The sequence below is a fragment of the Lepisma saccharinum genome, chromosome 1 (assembly GCF_977018435.1).
Source record: "Lepisma saccharinum chromosome 1, izLepSacc3.1, whole genome shotgun sequence".
NCBI lineage: Eukaryota > Metazoa > Arthropoda > Insecta > Zygentoma > Lepismatidae > Lepisma > Lepisma saccharinum.
The window spans coordinates 15135908-15161980 of NC_139229.1; the positions used below are offsets into that span (position 1 = coordinate 15135908).

General features: G+C 37.4%; 1 protein-coding gene across 1 annotated transcript in view; it reads right to left on the reverse strand.

Annotated features, from left to right (window-relative positions):
* Positions 1-26073, reverse strand: part of Cc2d2a (Coiled-coil and C2 domain containing 2A) — a 257618-nt gene that overhangs the window by 20977 nt on the left and 210568 nt on the right. Inside the window, exons 14-19 of the mRNA XM_083129417.1 lie at positions 23758-23991; positions 18360-18498; positions 12591-12794; positions 8207-8394; positions 5260-5453; positions 3604-3739 (exon numbers count right to left, since the gene is read on the reverse strand). Of these exons, the coding sequence (XP_082985543.1) occupies positions 3604-3739; positions 5260-5453; positions 8207-8394; positions 12591-12794; positions 18360-18498; positions 23758-23991 (1095 nt within the window). The remainder of the gene's footprint in view (positions 1-3603; positions 3740-5259; positions 5454-8206; positions 8395-12590; positions 12795-18359; positions 18499-23757; positions 23992-26073) is intronic.

Genomic DNA, 26073 nt, shown 5'->3' on the forward strand with positions numbered 1-26073 from the left:
ATACAGACAATTCACAGAAGGCTAATCGAATGTGCACAACCTCATACAGCTGATCCCTTTGCATCACTTCAGGTGAGAGATCTTGGACCTCTCCCTGTACAGCCCTGGCCTTGCATGTACCGACTTTCAACTCTTTGTTCAACTGAAGAAGTTTCTGACAGGACAAGGCTTTGAGCCTGTGTATGAGACCAGTGGCCAGCCATCATTGTGACTACTAAAATTCTGTGGCACAACCACAATCTGTCAAGCAACTTTTCATTGGGTGGTGTGTGGTCAGCGCATCAAGTCCCACTGCTGCTATTTTCTTGCTTTCGAGATTGGAGCTTGCTACTTCTTCTTTACAAGTAGCACAATTGTCCATGTGATGCTGGGACAATATCGAAATTTTAGACTCCCACAGGGAATCTAACCTAGAACCACACACATTAACACAAGAGCCGCAACCATTTGGCTACGAGGGTCATTTGAAAAGTTCTAAGAATGGCCGACAGATGGCCACAGTAATTTCGAAATAATCTAACAGTTACATTTAGTGGTTTTTATTGTATTTTATCTGCAATGTTTCATCCCGATTTCCCAGCACTTTTTCAAGCTACTCCAAGATATACATACAACAACACACCTCACATGCCTAGTCACTCTACACTTCTAAGGAATGAATAACTTGCATCCTTATTTCCTCCTAGGTAAACTGGTTTTTCCACCTTGGACTGAATTGGAATGAAATGGATGGAACTAATAAAAAAGCATGTGGAAAGCAAGTTGGTTAAGTTTCCAGAGCCACCTTCAATTTTCTGCACAAAAATGGAAGATTTCAACTTGCCAGATCAGTTAGAGAAAGGGAAGGTCATCAGAAGGAGGAGAGGAGGGAAGACAAATAGAGTAGGTTACAGGATGGAGGGGAGAGGGAGAAACAGCCAGCTTGACATCTGCAAATTGGAAAATCTAGTTTACCTAGGAGAAAATAAGGACACAAGTTATTCATTCCTTAGAAGAGTAAAGTGCCTAACCATGTGAGGTTGTGTTGTTGTACGTATATCTTGGTGTAGCTTGAAAAAAGTTCTGGGAAACCAGGATGAAACATCCCAGATAAAATAAAATACAAACCACTAAAAATAACTGTGCTAGATTATTTTGCATCTACAAAAAGTGGTTATGCGAACCTTTAAGAAAACAGCAATTTGGAACAATGCAAGCCAGTGGAATCTCCCGCCCTTCAAGGGAACATGTCCACAGTATTGCTTGAGTGCCTTTCTTCGTTTTGTGTTGAGAGGCAGGAACAGCCGAGCAGGTGTGGCCGTAGTGAAAAATGGATAACATTGAGCACCGTGCAGTGGTAAAAGTACTTCACGAAAAAGGGGAATGAAGGTGACTGAAATTCATGCCGATATGAAAGACACTTTAGAGGACTCTGCTCCTTCATTTGCCGCTGTGGCAAAGTGAACTACCGAATTTAAACGTGGCCGTGAGAGCTTAGCAATGACGGCAGAAATGATTGAAAAGGTCCATGTTGTGGTGATGGAGGACCGTTGTCTGAAGCTATGTGAAATTAATGAAGCTATAGGCATCTCGGGTGAACGAGTGTTTCATATTTTTACAGAAGAATTGGGTATGAGAAAAACGTCTGCAAGATGGGCACCGCATCTCTTAACAGTTGATCAGAAGCAAATGCCGAAGCGAGTGTCCAATGATTGTCTGGCCCATTTTAAGAAGAACACAACAGATTCTGTGTGAAGATTCATAACTACAGATGAAACGTGGATGCACTACTACATGCCAGAGACAAAGGAACAATCAAAACAGTGGAAGCATCATGATTCATCACTACCAAAGAAGACGAAGGTGGTTAAATCAGCAGGAAAAAAAATGGTGTCGATATTTTGGAATGCAAATGGCATCCTGTTGATAGATTATCTCCCAACTGGATCCACCATTCAATGGACAGTATTATGTTAACCTTTTCGACCTACTGGACACAAATATTCGTGCAAAAAGACTACGATTGAAGAAGAAGAAAATCATCATGCATCTGGACAATGCCCGCCCACACACTTGTGTTGTGCAATGTCAAAAATCGACCAATTGAAGTATGATTTGATGCCACATCCTGCTTATTTTCCTGACCTGCCATCCTCAGACTTTCATCTCTTATCAAAGTTTAAAAATTCCTCGGTGGAAAGCAATTTTCATTACATGAAGAAGCAAAAGCAGCAGTGGAGGACTATTTTGCAAGCCTTGAGGAATCTGTGTTTCGTGATGGGGTCATGGCGCTGAAACATCGCTGTATGAAGTACATTGCTCTCAAGGGAGACTTTGTAGTAAAAAAAACAAAAAACAATTTCAACAGGCAACCGTGTTTTCTCCTTTGTCGTTCTTAGAAATTTTCAAACGACCCTCATACATGAGAGCCCACGTTATCTAAAACTAATAAAAAATAGTCAATTACTGTTGAGTGTTAATGTCAATAACCACTTCTAAAGTTCAAAATGGCGATCATCTTACCTCTCAAGATTAAGCCTGAGACATCCAGGAAGGAGTAAATAGTGATTGTTCCCCACCCTTTTTGGTCATTTAAAATAATATGACTACCCTCCTAAATTAAATCTCAAAGTGAAAACTTTAACAAAAATGAAAAGTGAAGTGCATTTTGAATTAAATTTGGTGTGAAGAAAATCCATGCACAATTAGGGATAATTGCCAGTGACAAAAATTGATGCATAATTCCTTCAATGCAAGGAATTTCCTGTTGATAGATACCTCGAACCTGAAGGTTTCATTTATCTATGTCATTAATGCATGTAATCAGGTGGCCACAAGAGGTTTTTGCCTTAGAAAAAGAAAGTTTCTGTTTCGAGATTTACTTTACAAAACCAAGGTGCAAGAATTCTAAATTTATATTCATAATAACAAGAAGAAAATGGAAGGTTATTTGAAGGTCTCGGGTGTTAAACATGGTAAGTGACATTTTGGTCATTTCTGAGTTCATTAAGAAAAATGTTATTAGAATCTATACTGTAGATAAATTGTTTGCGTTTTGTGTTTACCAATTTCACAAGGCTTCACTGAGTCCATTACAAAGTGTCAATTTCACTCGAAAATTGAAGGATGGCACATTTTACTTTGTATCTCAAAAATTACCAAAATGTCACTGACCATGTTTTACACCCGAGCCCTTCATTTATTGAAATATCAGATCAGTTAAAATATCTGCAATTTCATTGATAAATCAATATTGGCTGATACCAGTAGAGTAACAGTTGGTCTGTTCCATCCTTACAGAAGTTAACATTTTGGAATTTTTAAGAAAACAACATAACCCCATACAGCAACCATAATCAGCAACATTATGCTTGCTCTCTTTCTATCTACAAAAGACTATTATACGCCCCACCTGGTCCCCAAGAATCTAAGACAAGTTAAAAACACAAACTCATATAGCACTTTATAAAAAGATTATAGACATGATAAATGAAGTTTGCAAATCACAAAACTATGTGGTGATTGTTCAATATTTATCACGGTCTTCTTCAATAGGGTATTAGAAGATATTTTAGAGAAGCTAATTCTAACAATAACAAATATTTACATATGTGGATAGCTAACCTTAATGGAATCTGCAATTCTTGATTCCAAGTTGGATTCGCCCCTTCAGCAGATGTGGTTCTTGATGTGAAACCTTGAAAAGAAACTTCCACAAAGGGTCTGACAGGTACGTGGATAAATCCATAACTTTGTCCAGCTGCAAAAAGAAATACATTGTTATGCATATTTCCTCCCTTTAATTTTACAATTTGCTTTTCAAATGATAATTTTGATAAACAACATGAAAACTAAAACTTGTAAACTTCTTGGACAACAGCTCTTGGAGGATTAGGGTTTGCCAAGTGGCTTTCATTGTGTGTTGTGAGGTCAGGGAATTGAGTCCAATCGCCGCTGTTTTTTGGCTTTCGGGACTGGAACCTGCTACTTTCATATTTACTATGTGTGAATTACTCACAAGATTAACAATATAAACTCAGTTTTACTTACGTTTTTTGCAAGTATAGTTCGTTCTTCAATTACGACATTTCGAGAGATAACTTCTCTCTTTTTCAGGTTATAAGCAATTCATAGCTTTGTCAAAATATTTCTTCCATAGTCAACAGGATCGAGGATTAGGTGAAATGTGAGCAGGGAAAAAATATAGGAAGATCAATTACACTCTGACAATTTACGTTCTTAAAAGCCATCGTTACCTAAGTTAAAACCTATTATAAAAAAACTTTTTGGTCCTCCTGTATAAATTTTTAAAAAAACTGTAAAAACCTTTAAAATTCTAAAAACCGTTCACTATTACCAGTCAAGTTGTCCTCAACGAGCTTCCTCATTGTCCTCGTTGCGGACAACTTGACTGGTAATAGTGAACGGTTTATCGATCCCTCTTCTCTCCATTAGATCCACAATTTCTTCAGTCCTTCCTGTCAGTTTTCCAATATTCAATGTCCCTATTTGTAGCCTGTGTCATCTCCAATTTCCAGTTCAGCTTGTTTCTTTCTTACCTCGAATTGTTTATTTCTGTCATGGTTCCAACTCCCTTAGCCTTTCTGGATCCCTTCAGGCCCACAAGGCAGTGGGGGCATACACTTTTATGGTGGTGTTTATTTGCAAGGCTGTCTATGGGTATCTGTGGTATTTGCTGAGTATGTCCATGTCACTGGACACCCTCCACAACCTGATAGCTTTACAACCTCGGTCCGGTACTGCTTATTTGGGTTTCCCCTTATTCGCAGCTCCCCCTCATATCTGAGAGAGGTTTCACTATCTGCCACCTGTGACCCGTCCAGTAGCTGAGGCTCGCACTGGATAAAAAGTAATAAGTATAATTGTTAAATCAAATTTTGGATTTTGTTCACAATTTTAACACTGAAATGCCATTTTATGTACTGCTTTTGATCCCGAAATATGGCACGTTTTTGTACCAAAATCTTGATCTTTTATTCACCATAAATATATATGGCTCTACTTATTACTGATCCTTCCTGTGACGATTAACCCAGGAGAAAAGTGATGTGAAATAACCAAAATAGAAACAATTTTATTTTTTGCTTGCAGTCTGACAGATGTGAGTAATGATTGGGCATCTTGTTTTGTTCTGATTACACAGCTTATTCAAGTAATAAAAGCAAGCACAAACAACCAAGATCTTCCTATTTTCCATTAAATATTAACAGTAAAGTAAAATGTCATTTAATTATTAGATATATACAAAAAAAAAATTACCTGGATTTGCAGGTGCAGCTGGCAATGAATCAACATCCTTTCGCACTGGGACATCAAAAGCACGAACCACGCTAACTATTATTTTGACTTCTTGTCCTCCCAAATTCTGCACAGTCACTTTCTTTCTCTCCTTACGCGTTGGTCGCAGAGGGCGCTTTGGTTGCAGCCACTTCATAAATGTTAGGCCCAGGGTTCTAGAGGATAAAAAAAAAATGCCAGGTATGAAAAACTGATTTTTGTTTTCATTTATCTGTATTGCATGTATTATTAGATTTCACAGAAATGTATTTGATCATCTGTCATGAAAAGTTTCAAAATCGACTTTTATAAAATATAATATGAATACAGACAAAAGTATTGTATTCATGTTTCAGGAATTGAAATATGTTTTAGTTTGATACATATACTGATGTAAATTACGAACTATTTTTGTGCAACTTACTTGTTAAGGTTACATTAATTTTGGTTGCCTTTAGTAGTACGCAGACAAACAGCATGAAATAAAAGTTCCTGTGTGAATGGTGGCAGGGGCGACCGAAATTAAAAGATTAAAGTATGTAAGCAGGTGGCTGTAAGAGGTTTTGCCCTAAAAAATGAAGCTGTGTATTTCAACATTCACTTTAGAAAACAAAGGTACAAGAACTCTACCTTTATGTTCCCAAATATGATAAATAATAACAAAACAACGAATTTTGATATTAATTTACACACTATTTACATATATATCAGATCGGTAAAAATATTGGCAATTGTAGATAACCACACATCATTACACTGTATTGGCAAGTATTGAGATATAGTATTGGCTAATCTGCCCCATTCCTACTTTTTACTGCCAAAATATTATATGAGGTTCAAATATTCATTAATACAATTAAACCATGATTTGCTTTCATCACGTAAGTACATGTTGAAGACTACGAGACTATATGAATTTTCCAGATCAAGCAGAAAAAATATGTGTGTGTATAAAGTTTTAATGGTCACAATTATATGCTGTAAACTTGTATCATTTACCCAGAAATAGAGTGAAGGACAGAAATAATAACATGAGATGAAGTTAGAAGCTTGACTTCTATATCAATTCAGCCCTAGCCTAGAACATATCAAAGGATGATGATGATTACAGAGTTGCTACGATTTCTTCATTATGAAATTCCCTGACATTTCCAGGTTTTCCAGATATGTTTATCATCTTGATTTTTGCTTAGAACATTGTGTTTTCAGTTAAATATATAATCCGTTAATTATTATGAATATTCACTTTCACAACTTTTTTTTAGCAAATTTCATTCTACACACACAACACCACATGAAAATGCAGAGTAAAATGTCAAATTACAATCGGCATCAAATGTATTGGGTGCAATCACATGCATCTAGCCTTCAGGCTAAGGTAACAGCTAGGTACATTATTTCACCATTAACAGATCTCCACAATATAAAAACAACAGAAAAAGTTCATAAACCATACACAATTTTTCATTTTCTGATAGATTTATTGTGTTGTAAAAAAATGCTGTTTTTTTTTTTACATTTATAAATACACAGCATCTGGAGAAATGTCTGTCGCATATAGGAATTCTATAGGAAATGCCAACAAGACTAAAGGTAAAGGTAAAGTGCTCCCCTGTGCTTAGCACCATGCCATGAAGGCATATAGGGGGTGTGAGGGTAACGCCCCAAGACTAAGATCTAAAAATATAGACGATAATCTCATCTTCACCAATCTTTCCGATAGTTATGATCATATTGTCAATGCACTTTAGTAATCAATCAGATACCTGGACTGCAAGTTTTACTTTGATATTCTTTCTAATATTATAAAAGTGAAAATTTATTACAGAAATGAAGGAACCATAATTTTGCATGACTGAGAATCATAAGAATGAAAAAAAAAATAAGTTTCTAAACTGAATCTTTTTTGGGAGTGGAATCACAAGAACCGAATCCACAAGTGGAAGTGAACTGCTTGTTCATTTTGCAACTTTTTCTTTTGCAGATTCCAAAATGCACGTAAATTCCAGATGATTGCAAATTTCCCCGACATTTCCCTGACAAGGCAAATTCCCTGACATTTTCCTGCTTCCCAGACACATAGCAACCCTGGATTAATGCAAACAATATGACAGAATTAAACATATGAATATTAACTTCTTAGGTATATATTAGGAAGATATTGGATAAGTGAAATCATCATCATTTTTACCAATATATACAGACATGAGCACGTTGTCTTATTTCAGCTTCAAAATTAGACAAGTCATAAATGTTATGACAATCAAATAAATTCCAAGATAACCTCTATCTAAACTGAACAAATGTCTTTAATTTGGATACATGCTTCATCACATGCTTCCACTCTCATGGAAAATCGACCATTTTTAAAATTCGCTTTTGAGTCACACAATGATACAACTGATGGTTTATCATATCTTGTAAAATATTTATAATATTCACTTTTTACACAATGTCATTTAACACCAAAATTTCAGTTTGTTTCCTAAGTAATTGTCATTTTTCAAATGGCAATATTGCTAGAGCTTCCATATTTACTTTGGCAAGAGTCTGGTTTCTCAGTGCAAATGCATTACTGTGCTCATTGTACTGTATTACAGTTTGTGAAATGATTCATGTGTGTGTGTAAAATGTGATGCTTTCCAAACAAAATGGCAAAAATTTGCATCATTTTGCAGTTCTGCCTGCAAAACCTACCTCCTTAACCTTGCTAAACATATTTACACATTTTATATTGTTTTCAACTTTGCAGTGTTTAACATGGATCGTTCATGTTTCTGCCAATACAACAATTATTTTTAAAGATAGTAAAAATAGTAAAAGATGGTACAGAAGTACTGAAACATACCTCAAAAATGTCACAATGAAAGCAAAATGTACATTGAAGAAGAAATAAATTAAAGAAGTATTTATTAAACAATCCACATACCCAATATCTGGCACCTGATCTTCAACAACCAGATCTTGTAGCTGGCGATTCTGTTGAGCTAGGCGACACTGCTGTAGCACTCTTTGTCGTACTTCCTGCAAGAAGTGTTCACCTAAGGCTCTATGAGATTCTAGTGGATCAGACGGAAGAGTATCCATGTGGTCTGAAGCAATACGCTTCTCATATACCTGCAATAAAAAAATAATATATTCATGCAAATAGCTTCTAACACCATGTGCTGAGCAGAACATGTTTGTCTTCTTAGATGGAAGTAGGAAAGTAGGAAAATAAGATCGAACACAGCACACGTAAAAATAAAACTTTAACATTTAGACCTTTTGCCAGCTTTCCACCACAATTATCAAGGATAAACAGTTAAAAAAACAGGTGCGGACAGTAGAAGCAGCAAGAGTATAATGATATAAATTACAATTTTACTTACGTTTTTTTGTGAGTATGATAAGTTTTCTTCAATTACGACGTTTCGAGAGAGAACTTCTCTCTTCTTCAAGTTTCGGTGTTATAAGCAATTCATAAAGTCATAGCTTCGTCAAAATATTTCTTCCACAGTCAACAACAGGCTCAAAGGTTAGGTGAAATGTGAGTGGGGAAAAAGTATAGGAAGATCCATTACACACTGACAATTTACGTGCTTTAAAGCCATTGTTTACCTAAGTTAAAACCTATTATACAAACTTATTTGTCCTCCTGTATAAATTTTTAAAAAAACTGTAAAAACCTTTAAAATTCTAAAAACCGTTCACTATTTCACAGTCAAGTTTTCTGCAACGAGCTTCCCTTGCGAATGATGAACAAAAGACAGCCGGTTCGACTGATTCCACATTCGCAAGGGAAGCTCGTTGCAGACAACTTGACTGTGAAATAGTGAACGGTTTTTAGAATTTTAAAGGTTTTTACAGTTTTTTAAAAATTTATACAGGAGGACAAATAAGTTTGTATAATAGGTTTTAACTTAGGTAAATGATGGCTTTAAAGCACGTAAATGGTCAGTGTGTAATCGATCTTCCTATACTTTTTCCCCGCTCACATTTCACCTAACCCTTGATCCTGTTGACTGTGGAAGAAATATTTTGACGAAGCTATGACACTTTATGAATTGCTTATAACACTGAAACCTGAAGAAGAGAGAAGTTATCTCTCGAAACACCGTACTTGAAGAAAACGTATCATACTGGCAAAAAAACTTAAGTAAAATTGTAATTTATATTGTTAATCCTTGTGAGTAATTCACACATAGTAAATATGAACGTCAAGAGTATAATGGTGCCAGTACTGTGTTTTATTCTATTTTCCTGCTTTCTGAGGGGCAAGATGAATAAATATACAATATATTGAGTCAAGAAGATAGAAAGTATAAAGAATAAATATCTCAAAGCAATATCTGCTGGACCTTTGTACAATGCTAGCCAACCTGTTTTAAAAAAATTCTCTCCTTTCAAGCAACCATTATGATATTTCATATTCAGAAAAGTTACATGTGCTTAGAATTCTTTCTAGGGCATTCACGTGGATCTTTGTGTGATTTGCTTTAGCTGTTGTCTAGGAATTCGCAATAGTTTCATGGCTATGCAAAAACCTATTTTCCATCACTGGTACCTATCTAGACAAAAGTGAAGTAGGCCACATGAACATTCACGTGAATGCTGTAGGAAGAATTCTAAGCAGATATACTTTTTCAGAAAATGGAATACCATAGGAGCTTCTTGGGAAAAAAAAATGAATTTTCAAAAAAGTGGCTCAATTAGCATCACCCAAAGATCCAGCCGAGCCTGAACACACACACTCAAATAACAGTTGGGCTGAAAAGTTCGTAGGCTAACATAGTAAAAAATATTTTTTTGACAAAATTCGATTTTATTATTCAATATAGTTGCCTTTGAGGGCGATACAACGATTATAGCGGTCATACAATTTTTCGATGCCATTTTTATAGTAAGATTTCTCTTCAGCCTCAAAATAGGCCTCAGTTTCGGCAATTACCTCTTCATCAGTGCTAAATTTCTTTCCAGCGAGCATTCTTTTAAGGTCTGCAAACAGGAAAAAGTCACTGGGGGCCAGATCTGGAGAATGTGGTGGATGGGGAAGCAATTCGTAGTCTAATTCATATAATTTTGCCATCGTTTTCATTGATTTGTGACACGGTGCATTGTCTTGATGAAACAGCACTTTTTTCTTCTTCAAATGGGGCCGTTTTTCCGTGATTTCATCCTTTAAACGCTCCAACAACGCTATGTAATAATCTCAGCTATCTCGATCAACTTCACTTTACGATCATTTAAAATTATTTTGTGGACTTTTTTTATGTTTTCGTCGGTAACAGCCTCTTTGGGGCGTCCACTGCGTGCATCGTCTTCGATGCTCATTTCGCCTCGTTTAAATTTAGCAAACCACTTCTCAACGGTTGATTTTCCTGGTGCAGAGTCCGAATAATGTTTATCAAGCCAAGCCTTGGCTTCAACAGTATTTTTTTTTCGCCAAAAAGCAATGCTTTATTAACACACGAATTTCTTTTTTATCCATTTTTTCACAATAACAAAAGCTGCTTCACTCACAATGCTATACCTCACGAACTAATTATCCGGCAGCTGTGAAATTTATACACGTATCTTTTGAAGGTTAGTACTAAGTAAAAATCACATGGATTTAATTCTAGTAACGCCATGTATGAGTCAGCCTACGAACTTTCAGCCCAACTGTTATATGGAATGTGCCACTTTCTATCAGTAATATACATAAGAATTTTGTAAAGAGGGGTGGGACCATAAGGGAAATTATTACTTTTTGATCTTGTAAACAGTAATGTTGTTTCATATTAACACATCACAAGCTTTCCTTTTCCGAAAATATCCAATGGAATGACGGGAGCATTCTACAAACCCTTTGACATGCCACAGCTTTCAGTTGTAAAGACAATCTCTAATTTATAGTAGCTAATTCGGTCCACATGCTGCTGCAGATTAATAGATCATTCACAATTAATTATACCTAGTCTTACCATAAATACTGTCCCAAAGTTGTAAGTAAATAGACACAAAATGGTGAGAGATATTGTAATATCAGAATAACATGAGGTGCATGGATGCATTATGAACCAAAATCACAAATAATTATTCGAAATGGCCACCTTTAGCACTGACACACTTCTGAAGTCTTCGTGGCCACGCATCAATGGAATTACGCAACACATCAAGTGGAAACTCCGCAGCTGCCTTCTGAAGAGACCGCTTTAAACTGTCAATATTGGGATGTCTCTTCTTGCAAGCCATCTCTTGAAGCTTGGACCACAATTTGTAGTCCAAAGGGTTTAAGTCTGGACTGGCAGAGGGCCAATCTGACGTGGAAATGAAGTCAGGAACATTTGCCTCCAACCACTGCTGGGTGGTGAGTGCTTTGTGTGCTGGGGCTGAGTCCTGCTGGAAGCTCCAGTTCTCTCCATGAAAGATGGTGTCGGTAAGATTCTTGCATCGTTCTTCAAGCACTGTCTGCTGGTACACTTTGGCTGATGTTTTTACCCCTTTTTCACAGAAATGGAGGGTGCCCTCATAGCAAATGTTCCAGACTTCATTTCCACTTAAGATTGGCCTTCTGCAAGTCCGGACCTATACCCTTTGGACTACAAATTGTGGTCCAAGCTTCAGGAGATGGCTTGGAAGAACAGACATCCCAATATTGAAAGTTTAAAGCGGTCGGTCTCTTCTGAAGGCAGTTGCTCATTTTCCAGTCGATGTGTTGCGTAATTCAATTGATGCGTGGCCACGAAGACTTCAGAAGTGTGTCAGTGCTAAAGGTGGCCATTTTGAATAATTATTTGTGATTTTGGTTCATAATGCATCCATGCACCTCATGTTATTCTGATATTACAATATCTCTCACCATTTTGTGTCTATTTACTTACAACTTTGGGACAGTATTTATGGTAAGACTAGGTATATAAAAAAAATGATTTGATTTTTGTTATTTACTGTTGCTTTCCTGGCACTCTTGGGTAATTGCAATGATGTGAATGAATGATAAGCTAAAATTGATGAAGAGATACTCACAAGGAACACTCATGCCCTGGCTGGGATTCGAACCAAGGACCCCTGGCATCGTAAAATGCCGTGCACTCTGCCACAGAGATCGACTCCAAACATTTTTGTGAGCTTATTACATAAAATTCATGATTTAGAATTTTCCTGTAGCTCATATTGTCACCACAGAAATTGAAATTTGTCTCAAAACATATCTAGCTCTTGGGGGGAGGGAGAATGCCAGGAGAATTAACACATATTTCTCCTGGTTATCTTGTAATGTTCATTATAATGCTAATCAGAGCCATTTACAGCACTTAAAAAAAGTCATGTTTAACTATGAAAAAAATAACCTTGAATACATCCTTTGGTATTTCGCGTTCTCTGAGAGGAACAAGACGAAGCCCACGAAATTCTGGCTCTCCTTGATCTCGCAACTGAAGCAACCGAAAGCGAGGATTTGACATCAGCTCTTCCTCCTTGCAGAAATCAAATTCAGACTGCAGCGGATCAAGTCGAAAGTAGTTCTTCTCTGTACTCATGCCCACACCTGCATTCTGTGAATAATATTTCATTGATAGTTGATTCTAAAGAAAAGGCTTATACATATATTTACAGTTGAACCCTGGTTTTACATTCTTCGATTTTACATTTTCCAGCATTATACATTCAATCTTGATGGTCCCAACATAGTAAAATGTTACAAAATTTTCCTGTATTTAAAGTTTTTCTGAACTGGTCCCCTGAAAAACATAAAATCGAGGTTCCACTGTACATAAATAAATAGTAAATTATAAATAATGAACATGTTTTACTTTTAATAATGCAAACAAGAGAACAACTATCATAAATTATGTAAATAAATCCATCTAAAACAACTAAACACACAGAACTTGTATTATAATTATGGTCTTACAAGCAAAAATAATATTTCTTATAGTATTTCAGAAAATTCTCTCCCCCTTTAGGTCTTCATCTTATATCCAGAAACCATATTTTGAAATTATGTTTTGCAGATGGGAGCATGTGATATCCTAAAAATGTAACCAAAAAAGTTATATTTGTTATTGTAAAATAGAGTGCTGCAATGAGTGTTTTTCACTAAGGAGCAAATGGGCAATGCTAGATAGCATAAAGAATTGATAGGTCTTCCGTTCTAGCGAAAAACGCTCAAACGAGTGGAATACACACGAACTCTCGAACAATATTATTACATGTTTTTCCTTCATGTGTCTATGGTAGCAGGCCCTCAAATATGGATCGTGAATTAAAAGGCGAAGTGAAATTGAAAAATAAGTGAACATAGTCATCATCTACATGTTCAAATGTAGTTTGTATATCTTACTAAGATATGTGAAAATGAAATAGATGATCATGGGCTGAAACTACCTAGGCTGACATTTTATGCTTCTACGATTACTGTCACATTAAAATGATGTTCGATTGAATGATATAACTGCATTTTATTATTTCACAGAAAATCATTATCCTTTTCCATAAGTGAACAATGATGTACAAGTCCTTGTTGCACTGTGATATATTTGTTAATTGCTTAGGCAGGTGTGTCAGCATTATCCATTTTAAGTTTCGGTCTGTAGATATTGCATACTTTCATATGTATTGTAATTGCATAGAGTGGTTTCCTTCCATGTTTGGGTTTTAGGTTGACAGTGTTGCTTATTAGGCTCTGAAATATGGGACGTTTCCAATCATTCCACTCCGAGTGTGGTATGTTCGAGCGTAGCACGCTCGGGTGTTGGAGATTCAAATGAGTTTGAGCGAGCTAAAGTGGTCCGATGCAGCTCTCTATTAACTAACTAACTCTCTAGCCTTCTTAAACCCGAAGGTTCATGGCTGCAGCAACACAGGCCTTCCATCTTTCCCTATCTTGAGCAAGATCTATATACTCTTTTCCATCCCTACCGATTTCCCTTAGGTCCATCTCAACGTTGTCCCTCCATCTTCGTCTTGGTTTTCCTACAGGTCTCTTACCATCAGGTTTCCCAACAAGAATCCTGTAAACTCCTCTTTCCTCTCCCATTCGTGCCACATGGCCTGCCCACCTAAGTATTCTTGATTTAATTATTCTAATATCTGCACATGAATACAAATTATGTAGTTCTAAATTATGTAACCTTCTCCACTCACCTGTCTCCTCATCCCTTTTAGGTCCAAAGATTTTCCTAAGGATCTTATTTTCAAATACTCTCAATTTATGTTCCTCTTTCAATGTAAGGGACCAAGTTTCACATCCATATAATAATACATATGGTGGCCGCGGTGGCTCAGTCGGTAACGCGTCTGACTACCATACTAAAGGTCCCAGGTTCTATCCCCGGCTGGTTCAAATCCGGGAACTTTTCTAACGATGGAAGCGGCCCCGGCGCCCACCCAGCGTCGAATAACATGGGTACCTGGGGGAAACCTTAGGGGGTAAAGGCGGTCAGGGGCGTCATGCTGATCACATCACCCCCACTCACGACCGGATCAAGAAAGTATGGGGCATTACCCCCACACCCCCTATACGCCTTCATGGCGTAGTGCTATGCACAGGGGAGCAGTTTATAATACTACAGGCAAAATTACGGTTTTGTATATTTTAACTTTTAGTTTTTTAGATATTAAACGAGAAGACAAAAGTTTATGAAGAGAGAAGTAACATGCATTTCCTGAATTAAATCTACTTTTTATTTCCTCTTTAATATAATTTTCATTTGTTAATATTACTCCTAAGTATTTGAATTTGGAAACTGGTTCAAACGAGTTGTTATCAATAATTAGATTTTGATTATTACCTAACACTTGGTTTCGGCCTGTAAGCATATATTTAGTTTTCTCTTTGTTAACTTCCAAACCTATCTCTTTAGCAGTTTTGAAAAATATTTTAGCATTATTCTTAATTGTATTCACATCATCCCCCAGTAAGTCTACATCATCTGCATATGCTAACAACTGAGTCACACCATTTAATTTAGCAGCTCTCTATTGTAAAACTATTTTTTTTATACAAAGAAATTGCCATAGGGTAGGATGTTTAGTTACTGAAGATTTTCTGAAAATACCTTGGGTACTGTAAAAAACCTAGAACTGTGCTACCAGGATGATCACTCTAGAGCCATGATAAAATTCAAGTATAATTCCCGGTTTTCAAGGCGAACTTTCCAAAAATTCAAGGGTAGATGTTTTCTGTATTTCAACCTTACGAATTACCCACCTCTAACCATCCACACACATACACACACAATAATATTAAGAATATAAAGGGACTGTGCGATTCCAATGTATTAAAAAATTCTAATTCAATTCAATTAAATGGTATATAATATTTAAAGAATTTAATTTAAGGTGTGGAGTTTACATTTGTCATTTCACATACTCAGGCTTGAAATACATCACAAACACAAGTCACAAATGTTACATAATGTACTAATCTACAAAAAAATAATTAACTGTATAAGAATTTCAACCTCAAATTTATCTAATCAACTTCAAGATATCTTATGTTGCAATAATCATCCATCTGTCAGATAGATTGTTCTGCAAAAAACACTAAACAAAGCAAACGGACAGAGAATTCTGGTATATTTTCTACGTAGTTACTTTTCCTTTCTCGATAAGTTAAATTGTGATAAATGTGCCTCAGGACATTTATAAATGTATAAATTAAATGGAATTTGGATTACAAAATGTTGCAATTTTTCACGTCTACGGAGAAAAATTCAAGCAGAATTCGCACATAATTCCCGGAGGCAATAACTCACATAGAATTCCTGGAATTCAAGGAATTCCTGGCTACTTTAAGGGCATGCGAGACAGTCTCTGCCCAACTTTTCCCTCAGAGTCAGTGTTGCCAACTTAGCTCTCTTGCAGCCAGATCTGGCTCTTTCGTGCACTCGTTTGGCTGTGAACTGGGGCACCTACTCCCATGTCCGACTATGATACCATCACTGGTTCCGACCTACATAGATCAAGTTTTGCCATGATTATACATTTTGCAAGTGACGTGATATTGTTATATTGGCTGCATCACCCTACCCCCCTCTTATATCCCCAGCTACTTTTTTCATAGCACTGTGTTGACGTGAAATTAGCATAATATTGTTATCAGGGATTCTTTTATTTTGGATTTCATACAGCCATGAGATGGGTGATGCCGCTGGATCTATACGGCGCACGCTTTTAGAAGGAACGTGAGTTCGGCCAATACCCAGCCAGTGCTACTGCGCTGTTGCCAAACTTACTGCAAGCGGAAGGGAAAGAAAGAGAATGCTGTGTCCAATATTTAATTATTTGTGTAATGCATACACAGTATGAATGAGTACAGTGAAATAACATAGTAAATATTTCTACACAGGATTATAATATCATATCACTGTAGCATATGCGAGAAACCCATACCTGAAAGAAGCTTGAAGGTATTTATTTATTCATCACCGCTCTCGTCGTCTTCCTCGGTCTCCGTGTCACTGATTTCACTCATTTCCGAGTCACTCTCCTGGAGGTTAATGATTAGATTTTGCACCCTTGGTGCCTGTACTACTGGTGCTAGGTTTTGAGAGTGACATTATTTAAAATAAAAAGACACACGGAACACACACTATTGCATTAAAGGGCTGTATTTAATCTTTTCACAAACTGTTCTTCGTGGCGCACGAGTGAACGATAAGCGAATAATATTACACCGGCCTTGCTACGAAAACGCTGAACTCAAACTGACTCATAGACTTTTTAAATGTTCGAGAACGCCCAGAACAATGAAGGGTCATTGTTTATATCAAGGCGAATTTAACACCCACAGTTTCCCCTAGACACAACAACTCAGCTGCGTCAACACGGTGGCAACGCAAAAAACAGGCGAAAGGAAATGGAAAGGTGATGTTTCCCTTGTTTCTTCAAGGAGCGATAACTCCGGCTGTCGGCGACGGAAATTCATGGGAGTTGGACAGTCAGGTTCAAAATGTATTTCCCCATCTTATGATGAACCTTAATGTGGGAAATTTTATGAAAACTTCTTGCGCGCAAGAAAAATACAGAACACGGCTTTTAACTTCAGCGCTGCAGTCTCCTAACTGTACAACGTTGCACTCCTGCCATTGGCTGATCGCCACGCACACCCTCTGCGTGGCCCCGCCCGATATCGCTTCTAAAAGCGTGTGTCATATAGATGGTGAAAACTAAGCATAAATTGTCATCAATTTAGAGTTAACAGTAATAGTAGGGCTAACCCCTTTGACAACTAACATTACTCTAGGAAGCACTTTGTAAATCTAGCTCGAAGAAAGTCAGTTTTAACTCAATTTAAGGTGAAATTTAGCTCTTTTATGCACACCAGGTTTGGCAACACTGCCAGGATAAAAAAAGGTAAAGTGCTCCCCTGTGCTTAGCACCACGCCATGAAGGCGTATAGGGGGTGTGGGGGTAACGCCCCACACTTTCTTGATCCGGTCGTGAGTGAGGGTGATGTGATCAGCATCATGCCCCTGCCTGCCTTTAATCCCCAGGGTTTCCCCCAGGTACCCATGCCATTCGATGCTGGGTGGGCACCGGGGCTGCTTCCGTTAGAAAAAGTTCCCGGATTTGAACCGGCCGGGTATCGAACCCGGGACCTTTAGCATGGTAGTAAGATGCATTACCGACTGAGCCACCGTGGCAGAGAGAAATGAATTGGGCATATGGGTGTATTATTTGATTTCTTACCTTGGGAATATCAAACTTCTGATGGAATAGAAAATGATATCAACGGGAAGAGGGAAGTTTGAAGAAGTGATTGGCAAGCAGAAAAGTCAAAACTCCCATTTGATTAGCCGTAACTTGATGTTGAAGTTGATTCCCCATAAGGAATACATGGGATTCCGAAAATTATTATTATTCATATATTTCAAATATTGTGTCCAGCTTAATAATCAACATAAAAAAATGCTTCCACTTGCAACATGGAGAGAAATTCATACTCTTGATACACCCAGGTATTTTTTTAGCAGCAGTGCCCATTCGGGCGATATTGAAATAAATGCACAATTGGTGCAATTGGTGCATAACTGTATCTCCTCCCCTTAAGAATACATGTAAAATTTTATAAATTTGTTGCATTTTGTCAAAACAAGACATAACTTTGCACTTACTCGAATCAAGTGAAATAAAGATGCATTGCTAGGATCGTTAGGGTCCAGCTGTGATTTTTCAGCCCAATCTTTTAATTTTTCAATATCCATAGAGCCCTCTGCATTCAAAATTGATATTAAATCAAAGTAATTCTTGTCCCTGGAAAAAATGAAAATCGTAAAATTATAACACACAAAACATGTAAACAAAACACTTTCTACAGCTTCATTTCCTATATTTTACTGCAGAACAAATTTAACCGCTACAACTTTGTGAATCTACGAAAATAAATGTAATACAGTCATGGGCATCCGGGGGCAAGGGGGGCCACACCCCCCCCCCCCCCGCTAGAAAATAAAAGACAACCAAAAATTATATATTTCACACATATAATTTCATTTTAGCCACAATAATATGTGTTAATTATTGCATGAACACCACAAATTTAAATGTAAGCAATGTTTTTTTTAGGGAACAACACTATTTTTGGGGAAAATGTGCCTTTTTGACCCCCCTCTGGAAAAAATATCTTCCTTGCCCCTCCCTGGGAAAAATCCTGCAGACGTCCATGAATACAGTAGTACAAAAATGATAATTTATGCATACTTAACCTATTCAGAACTACCTCCAATTTCTTACTATTATAATGAATTTAGATATATGCACCTTCTTCATTGGTGTAGCCAAGTTTGGGCTCACTGGGTGCAGACCTCTTCAGTATTTTTTCAAATTATCTAAAACTGCTTATCATTGCACTAAGGATGTTTGCAATATATTCAGGGTGTCCGGATTGGAATGCCCTAATTTGAAATTTTTATAATGAGCCTATGGGACTATTTTGTTTCATATGCCAGGTGGTAGATGGTAGCATAACTGTGAAAATTCTTCCATTCAACCTTATCTTCGCAATTAGCCAAAAGTGGCAGAAAGGCAAAGTAAAATAAACAAAATCAATAAATCAATCATTGTGATAGTAAAAGTTCTTCACCTCAAGTAAATTTCATGACTTCTTGACCTCCCTGTTGTATTCTTTACATTTTCTTGTGCAACTTTCATGACTTTCTTGACTGTGCAATCTTGATGTACAAGGTGGTTTGCGAGTGTTCAACTAAACTTAGGCTAAGTTTCATGATTTTGTTTTTTATTTTCCAGTTCCAATGATTCTTACAGATTTGCGGTTGTTTATTTTTGTTAGTGCCCATTTGGAAGTAACCTGTATCCTTTCGGCCTTTTATATTTTTTTCCCTTAGGCTTGCTTATTTCACATCTATTCCGCCTTCCACACAAGAAGCTTATAGATACACTTTCAAGGCAATTACAAAAATTAAGTAATATGTTCAGTTTTAAGCACTGTACATTAAATAGTGTGTAGCAGTTAAAGATAACGCCTTTGATACAGAAGTGAGAAAATTTGTGTGATTCGAATAGAAAGTAAAACTATAGGACTACTTCCGAAAAACATAAAAGTTAAACAATTTGGACCAATCATTTGTAGGCCATAAAACTTCAACTAACTCACACCACGAGCTCTCTAATTCCCAGTCCAAATGGGAGAGGAGAGGGTGCTGTTCAAGTAGCCAAACCCTTTCTGTTTCCATGGAGCCCTCGAGGGAAGTTCCACCGCCCTCCCCTCTGTGGTGTGATAGTACCCGAGAGGCTGTCTGCAGGCTGGTGAGCTCTCCAATGCTACCCTTCGTGAAGGTCTTGCTTTCACTGAGCAATGCCACTCAATGGAAAGATTTCTTGTTTTCACTTTCGTAATTGAAACATGCATTTCTGTTTCTTTTATGCACGAGCATGCTAATCGAAAGTAGACGTACAGTTTATAGTGAGATCTGAAGCAGTAGTTTCCACTCACGATGGAAGGACTTTTGCCATGGAAGTGAAACGTCTTTTTTATTTAACAAAGCATTTGTTCCACATGTCTTCCTCTGCTCCCCTCCATTCCAGTGTCGGTACTAAAACATTTACATTTAACGTTTGCAAGTTAGTTAAAATTAGTGTTGAGAATAAGCATTATTATCTACTTGCTAATTTTTGGTGGGTCTGAATTCGAAAGTTCGTAGATTCAATCTCTGCAATTGATATGTTGACCTCTTTCTTCAAGTTACGATCATCCTCACAGCTTTGTGCCATTCTCGAATGTTAGTGTTCGTTTGAAAGTATCTCGACATTTTTGCCTTGACATTTGTTTCTCTCTAGGTTCACTTATGCCATATTGAAATTCTATTTGCCTTCCACACCAAATGCGGTTCAAAAGAATTACAGCGCACATGAGAAGATGAATAACGTAGCTGCCCACAAATAATCCCAAGAATGATTGAATCAGGTTTTGTGTATTCCCACGGCATGCATTTAATCACTAGCTATATACCCTGTATGCACTGTTCCTTAGTTGTAAGCACACAATTCTTCTTTTTAGGTCTGTCAAGTAACTTGGCTGATATGTTAGGTTAAGTGATATTACAGTGGTATTATTGGCTTATAATATTTTATTTGAAGACTCAAAATGAAGATTGGATGTAATATTAAAAATTTGGATTTTGTTTTGCATTGATGCAATTGACAATAATATCGAATGTATCTGCAATCGATATATCAAGTCAATTTTAGTTGGTTCTCCGGCGCAAGGCTGTAAGATACAAATGGCCTTGCGTCTCTCTTCCGACTGAAAAAAAAGAGGCCCTCACAGATGGTAGAGATGTTGACGGCGTTGTGAGGCTTTCCACGAACATCTACCTGTACGTAGTAATCCTTAATATCTGCAGGTGAATCTCTCTTTTCTTCCTCAAATCCTACATTGAAAGAACATTTGGACGCAAGGACAAACATCGACTTTCTTCGATGTGGAGCAGAAGTGGAGAGCAACAGTGTTACCTGCTAATTATTACTATCTCAACATGCTACTTTTCAACTTTTGGTTAAGTGCAAAATGTCTGCAAATCTACAATCTACACAAACAAGAACAAATCAAACTGCAGAATCGAATTAAAGGGTGAACCTTTGAATATAATCTTGTCTGAAAATCTATGACAGGTTTTAAGAAAATTCGCATTCAAACTCAAAATAGTTTCTAGAACATGGGGGAAAACAGAGGTGTAGCGTTATTTCAGCCCTATCTTATGACAGAGACGAAGCAGTACCGTTCTCCAAACTTTCAAAGGCAAGAATTTGTTAACCGTATAGTAATAACCCATGGCTCGACAGCCCTTGAAGGGCCTAGGCCAATCTCCCAATTGCCAGTCTCCCTCCCACAATCCTACCTAGAGGTGTGGAGATCTTCAACTTGTAATGGGGTGATGTGGGGTCAGCACATCGAGCCCCCAGCCATTATAGGAGATATCTGTGACCGGGTTACGCTACTCGCTCCTAGCTCCCCAATTTCTTCATGATGGTGGGTTGCCACCGGTCCTATACACAGGGTGCGAACCCAGGGACTGAACCCAGGTGGACTCGAACCCATGCTGCCCTGCAGTCGGAGTCCAAAACACAGCACCTTAGACCGCATGGCCACAGAGGAGGACATTTGTTAACCGTATGGAAAGATATTGAGCGACCATTTGAAAACAGGATTTATTTGAAGTTGACTGAATATTGTGAGACTGGTTCTATATCAGCATGCATTACACATCTATTGTCTAGTGTTTCTATTACCTATTCTAACACTATTTCTCAAGAGAGCAACTCTTCCCTGGTTTTCACATAGTGTAACTTGTGAGAGGGCAAGGAGGTACCCACAATTTTTCAGGTTTATAAAAACTGCAGGTTTTGCTTTCTTTATATATATTGAGACCTGAAGAAAGTAATAAAGAGTTATGGTTTTGCAAATGAATGGGATGGACAACTTTTTGATTCTGCCGAATTCTTTCTGATAGCAATATCTCAGCATCAGTATCACCCCAGTCCTAGTTAATGTATATCCTCTACATGTCATAACCAGGGTGTCTACCAAAATAGCAAATCGAAAATTCTTGACTCTTTCATGACTTTTTATTGACCTTTCTTTCCTTCCTCTTCACCCTTTTTTCCATTTTCTTAACATTTATTTTATGGCCTTCTACTTAGGTATAGTTGGAAATTAAGAAAATAGCAATGAAGTTCCATTTAATGAAAAAAAAAACCTGCCACAAGGTTTATCTTTAATTATTAATGCATGTAAAAATTAATATTTCAGACTTCATCCTGGGATGGGAAAGGGCTACATTAATTTACTTAATAGTTTTACAAAACTCCACGCAAAATTTATTCTTAAGAAACAGTGAACACTTAACCACAACTCAATACAATTTTAGATTTCCCGATATTCAATTTTATCAAATCCCATTACAGGTATATAACAATATAAATTCACTGTACTGTAAAATATAGCAAAAATTCTTGACCACAAGCATAATTTCTTGACTTTGTTGATTCCTTGACTTTTTCTTCACATTCTTGACTGTATAATTCATTTGGATACATCAAACACACATGGAGTTACAGACAGTTGCCATTAGGGCGTTTCAATTTGGGCACCCTGTACTTTGTGGCCAACACAGTCCTGACCTTGAAACTTGCACATTCATTATTTACAGTAAAATTTCAGTTTGGAAGGGAAAAAAAAAAGCAAAGAGAGTGATGAACTAATAATGTTGGTCAAGAACTTGTTCAATATAACAAACAATATTTGACAAAATGTCTACAGACTGATATAACTCTTAGAAGAACTGTACATAGACACTTACAAATCACACCACTACATTGTAGGGGGCATAACTTTGAATGGTTAACAAATTACAATTGTGCGCGCTTGTGTTTGTATCCAATTGTGTTAATGGTTAGTTCAAGCATAGTAGGTTATAAATGCATCAGTCACAATTAATATGCATAGTGACAGGTATATGCTAAGTTCTGTTATTTCAGTACTTCCTTCCACCAATTTTATTTCCCTGAAGGTTGTCCCTCTCTCCCGAGAAAAACCTGTCTACCACCTGACCATGTTGTAAAGTAAATTTCTAAATATGCAAGCCCTTTTGCCGAAACCCAGTCTGGTTACCTAAAAGTACATTAATTACAGAGGCAAATCAATAATTGTTTTTTTCATGGAATTCTTGTATCAGTCTATACCACTTATAGGCCTACCCGGTGGCATAGTAATAATGCCATTGCTTTTTAATCAAAGAGTCTTTGGTTCGATGGCTGGTGGAAACATATAGTTGTTTGGATACCACTATTAACTGTATGTCCAGTCCCGCTCAGCCTTCTGTACATAAATTGAACTTAAAACTCAAACTCGACATCAATTATTGGTGCAAGTAAATTTCTTCCATTCATACTAGATCCTAGCTCAAGCACCATACTGCATGGAGCATGTGTGGGGATCTACCTCCATATTCACTATGTATTTTCATGAATGAGGAAAACAATATATTGGCTTACCTTTCCGAAACAGCCCAATATTTCTCAGGGGGAGCTAATATGCTTCCATCGTCGCCTGTGCCCCACCCAACTTTGCACAATAAAGTGCCAGACGTGTACAGACATCGAAGTTCCTTGTTGTCCACAAAGGGTGAGAAGTATATGCCACTTCCAACTCCAGCATGTGGGTATGTAATGACTTGATTGCTGCTAAATTCATGATGTTCTGACCGTACTGTTGACAGTGTTGACATACTGAAAAAAAATGCAAATATATGATTAGTAGACTGACGCAAATAAAAACAAATCCTTATATTAATATAGCAGAAAGCACCGTGGTTTGAAATTTTTCTACATGGTACTAATAAGTCATATACAACCTCTGACAATAAAGTTCGGTGAATGATCCTGAATATCGAAAGTAGACGAATTCTTAATGAAACCTATCTTACTGTCCTTCGAAGTAGTCCCCTCCCATGGCTATGCACCATTGAGAACGGCTGTACATGTCCTGGAAACTTTTAGAAAAGTATTCTTTAGGGATGGTGTTCAAGACCCTCATCACGTTCCGTTGGATGTCCGGAATATCCTTAAATCTCTGACCTTTCAAAGTGATTTTGAGGCATGGGAAGAGAAAGAAATTTGGAGGATTCTGATCCAAATTTCTTGCAATGCATTGCTACAGAGAATGAGAGCTGGTGTGTGAGGTACGACCCTGAAACAAAACACCAAAGCATGGAATGGCATTCTCCTGCGAGGGTCTTGAACACCATTCCGAAAGAGGACTTTTCTAAAAGTTTCCAGGACATGTACAGCCGTTCTCAACGGTGCATAGCTATGGGAGGGGACTACTTCAAAGGACAGTAAGGTAGGTTTCATTAAGAATTCGTCTACTTTCGATATTCAGGATCATTCACTGAACTTTATTGTCAGAGGTTGTATATTGAGGTTTTATGACAACACTGATTACTGAAAAGTGCACACCATGTCTCCTCCCAAAACACCTATGTTTCTAACCTTACTTGCATCAAACTTATGCCCCTTTTTCTAATGTTAAATTTTGACTAACTTGACAAGGATCTAAAAAGTTGAAGTTGATTAGAAAATTTAAAAAAATAATAATAATCCCTGGAAGGGCCTTGGCCTATCTCCCAACTGCCCGTCTCCCCCCCACAATCCTACCTAGAGGTGTGGAGATCTTCAACCGGTAATGGAGTGATGTGGGGTCAGCACATCGAGCCCTCAGCCGTTGTAGGAGATTTCCCAGACCGGATTAAGCTACTCACTCATAGCTTCCTAATTTCCTCACGATGGTGGGTTGCCACCGGTCCTATACACAGGATGGGAACGCAGGTGGACTCGAATCCTGGCCATTACACAGTTAGAGCCCAAAGCACAGTGCCACACAGAATAATCACTACATTAGGATGCGTTGGTCCACCTTTTTTTGGACAATCATAGTGTTCACCACTCAAGCTTTATATGAGGACCAATGGTTCTAAAGCATGCCTGGACTATGCTCCCCAGACCATGATACGGCCACCACCATCCTGTTGAATCCCAAAAATACAAACTAACTAACTCTCTAGCCTTCCTGAACCCAAAGGTTCATGGCTGCAGCAACACAGACCATCCATCTTTCCCTATCCTGAGCAAGATCTATATACTCTTCATATCAATTTCCTTTAGGTTCATCTCAACATTATCCCTCCATCTTCGTCTTGGTCTTCCTACTAGTCTCTTACCATTAGGTTTCCCAACAACAATCCTGTAAACTCTTCTTTCCTCTCCCATTTGTGCCACATCACCTGCCCACCTAAGTCTTCTTGATTTAATTATTCTAATAATATCTGGACATGAATACAGATTATGTACTTCTAAATTATGTAACCTTCTCCACTCACCTGTCTCCTCATCCCTTTTAGGTCCAAAGATTTTCCTAAGGATCTTATTTTCAAATACTCTCAATTTGTGTTCCTCTTTCAATGTAAGGGACCAAGTTTCACACCCATATAAAACTACAGGCAAAATTACTGTTTTGTATATTTTAACTTTTAGTTTCTTAGATATTAAACGAGAAGACAAAAGTTTATGAAGAGAGAAGTAACATGCATTTCCTGAATTAAGCCTACTTTTTATTTCCTCTTTAATATAATTTTCATTTGTTAATATTACTCCTAAGTATTTGAATTTGGAAACTGGTTCAAACGAGTTGTTATCAATAATTACTAACACTTGGTTTCGGCCTGTAAGCATATATTTAGTTTTCTCTTTGCTAACTTCCAAACTTATCTCTTTAGCTGCTTTGAAAAATATTTTAGCATTATTCTTAATTGT